The 2,125-nt window shown below is 47.3% G+C and overlaps 1 protein-coding gene across 1 annotated transcript in view; it reads left to right on the forward strand.

Annotated features, from left to right (window-relative positions):
- The window catches only part of LOC106935916 (protein asteroid homolog 1-like), a gene marked incomplete at its 5' end in the record, with an annotated part of 15,577 nt that extends 14,044 nt beyond the window's left edge, over positions 1 to 1,533 (forward strand). Inside the window, one exon of the mRNA XM_015016643.1 lies at positions 852 to 1,533. Within this exon, the coding sequence (XP_014872129.1) occupies positions 852 to 1,254 (403 nt within the window). The remainder of the gene's footprint in view (positions 1 to 851) is intronic.
- Between the last annotated feature and the right edge of the window lie 592 nt (positions 1,534 to 2,125).

Here is a 2,125-nt window from a genome sequence, read left to right on the forward strand (position 1 = left end):
GATGATGGATGATGGATGATGGATGGATGGATGGATGGATGATGGATGATGGATGATGGATGGATGGATGATGGATGATGGATGGATGGATGATGGATGATGGATGATGGATGATGGATGATGGATGGATGGATGGATGGATGATGGATGATGGATGATGGATGGATGGATATCATGTCTGGTTGGGTGAACAAAGTCCTGCCTAAGGTCAGCAGCTGTCAGCGACCAGCAGCTCTGCTGGCGATGTTTAGTGTTCTACGGAACAGAAAGCTGACGTTGTTTCTCCCCACATCCAGTGGGTTGTGCAGGTTGCTATAATCAATAGCAACCACACAGGCTCACCTGCTAGAAGGAAACAAACGCACCCAACATAACACTTTCATCCTATTGGCTGAGAGGTTGCTAGGTGACTCTGCCAAAAAGGCAGTTCCATGTTTCGTTAGCGAGCAGAGAGAGAAGTTTTGAGTACACATGTTATAAGTTTTGAGAATAAAGACATGAAGTCCTGCTCTCAGACTGAACATGTGTGCTCTTGGATTATGGCAGGAAATTTACCCCATAGATGGTCCAGTCCAAGCCTCCTGCTCTCAGCTCTGGTTTGGGGTTTGATGTACAGTTCGTTCATAGTACTTCACCTTTTCCACATTTTCTGTTCCAGCCTTTTTCCAAAACAGCGTACACAGAACTCTCCCGTTACGACAAGATTTAGTGTTTTGCACATTTATTAGGAGAGATGGCCGATTCTTTCCTGATTAACAGAACCAAATGTTTCATCGAAAGGGAACAAAAGGCTTTAATGGACCAGACAGATGGTCTGGAGGGAACTGATGGTTGGTCCTGTTTGTGTCCAGGTTGTATCAGGGGACGCTGGTCCACCAGCTGGTCCACAGGATGAGGAGCGGCGGGAAGCTGAAGACCGTCCTGAGGAGCGACCGGCCCAGCGAGGAGCTGTACCGCTCCCTGCTCTCCGCGGTCCAGAGGATCCGGTCCCGGACCCGCCGGACCCGTCAGAAAGCCGCGACCCGTTGGCAGCAGAACCCCCAGGAGCTGAGCGCCGACCTGCAGCGGCTGTTCCTGCAGGATGAGGAGGCGGAGAGCGAAGCTCGGGCCGCCGTGGCGGCACAGGAGGAGCTGCGGCTGCAGGAGGAGCTGCTCCAGGTCCGAACCCGCTACAGAACCAAGGAGAGGAGCAACCGGAGCAAGAACCCGGAACTGGCCCGGAAGGAGGAGTGTCGGGGCCGGAACCTCCTCTGACCGTCCAGCTCCTGCTGCAGGGGGCTTTGATGGTCGCCGTGGCTACCTGCTCTGGTCGCCGTGGCTACCTGCTGTAGTCGCCATGGCTACCTGCTCTGGTCGCCATAGTGTTATTATTTAGTATGATGTTTTCCAGAACCCGACTCTCCAGTCGAACAGAATTTATTTGGTTTCTAAACCAGGAAATGAAATCGTCCAGGAAGGATTTTCTGTTTTATAGATCAGTTACAATGCAGATTAAATCACAACAGGAATAAATGATTAATATTTTTATGCATATTTGGTGTTTTTATTGTGCTTGTAAATCAGGTCGAGTCGTGCTGTGGAGGATTGTTCAGATTGTTGAACAACTTCATTTCCTCGTTTGGTTGCTTTGAAATAATGTTTTTATGTTTTAAAGATAAATTACTTTTGGTGCTTTTTGTCAGGTTTCATCAGGTTTTAGTTCAGTTTTAAAGCATCTGTCAGGTGGAGGCGTTGCATCCTTCAACTTTATATCCCATAATCCTTTGCTGTTACAGGCAGTTTGGTCCCAGCTTAAAACCAGCGATAAAATACCTGAGGTGAGACTTTATGCACCTGGAGCCGCGGAGCGGTTCAGTCGGAGCTAACGAGGCTAACTAGCCAAACTGGCTGCTAAAACCTTGGAGATCAACATCTGCTTTTCCTCTCACCAGATCTACACGACATGAAGATAGAAAAATTGTAAATGAAATTCTATTGACTTATTTTATATCTCAATATCCATCAGTTATAGCAGAAATATTAAAGTGATAGAAAACCTTTTTTTGTGATGAAATTTTTATTATTCTTTGCTATTTAGTACAGACTCTCTCTCTGTCTCTCTCTCTCTCTCTCTCTCTCTCTCTCT

Source organism: Poecilia latipinna, unplaced genomic scaffold (genome assembly GCF_001443285.1).
Source record: "Poecilia latipinna isolate Pla-1442-1.1 unplaced genomic scaffold, P_latipinna-1.0 Scaffold2044, whole genome shotgun sequence".
Lineage (NCBI taxonomy): Eukaryota > Metazoa > Chordata > Actinopteri > Cyprinodontiformes > Poeciliidae > Poecilia > Poecilia latipinna.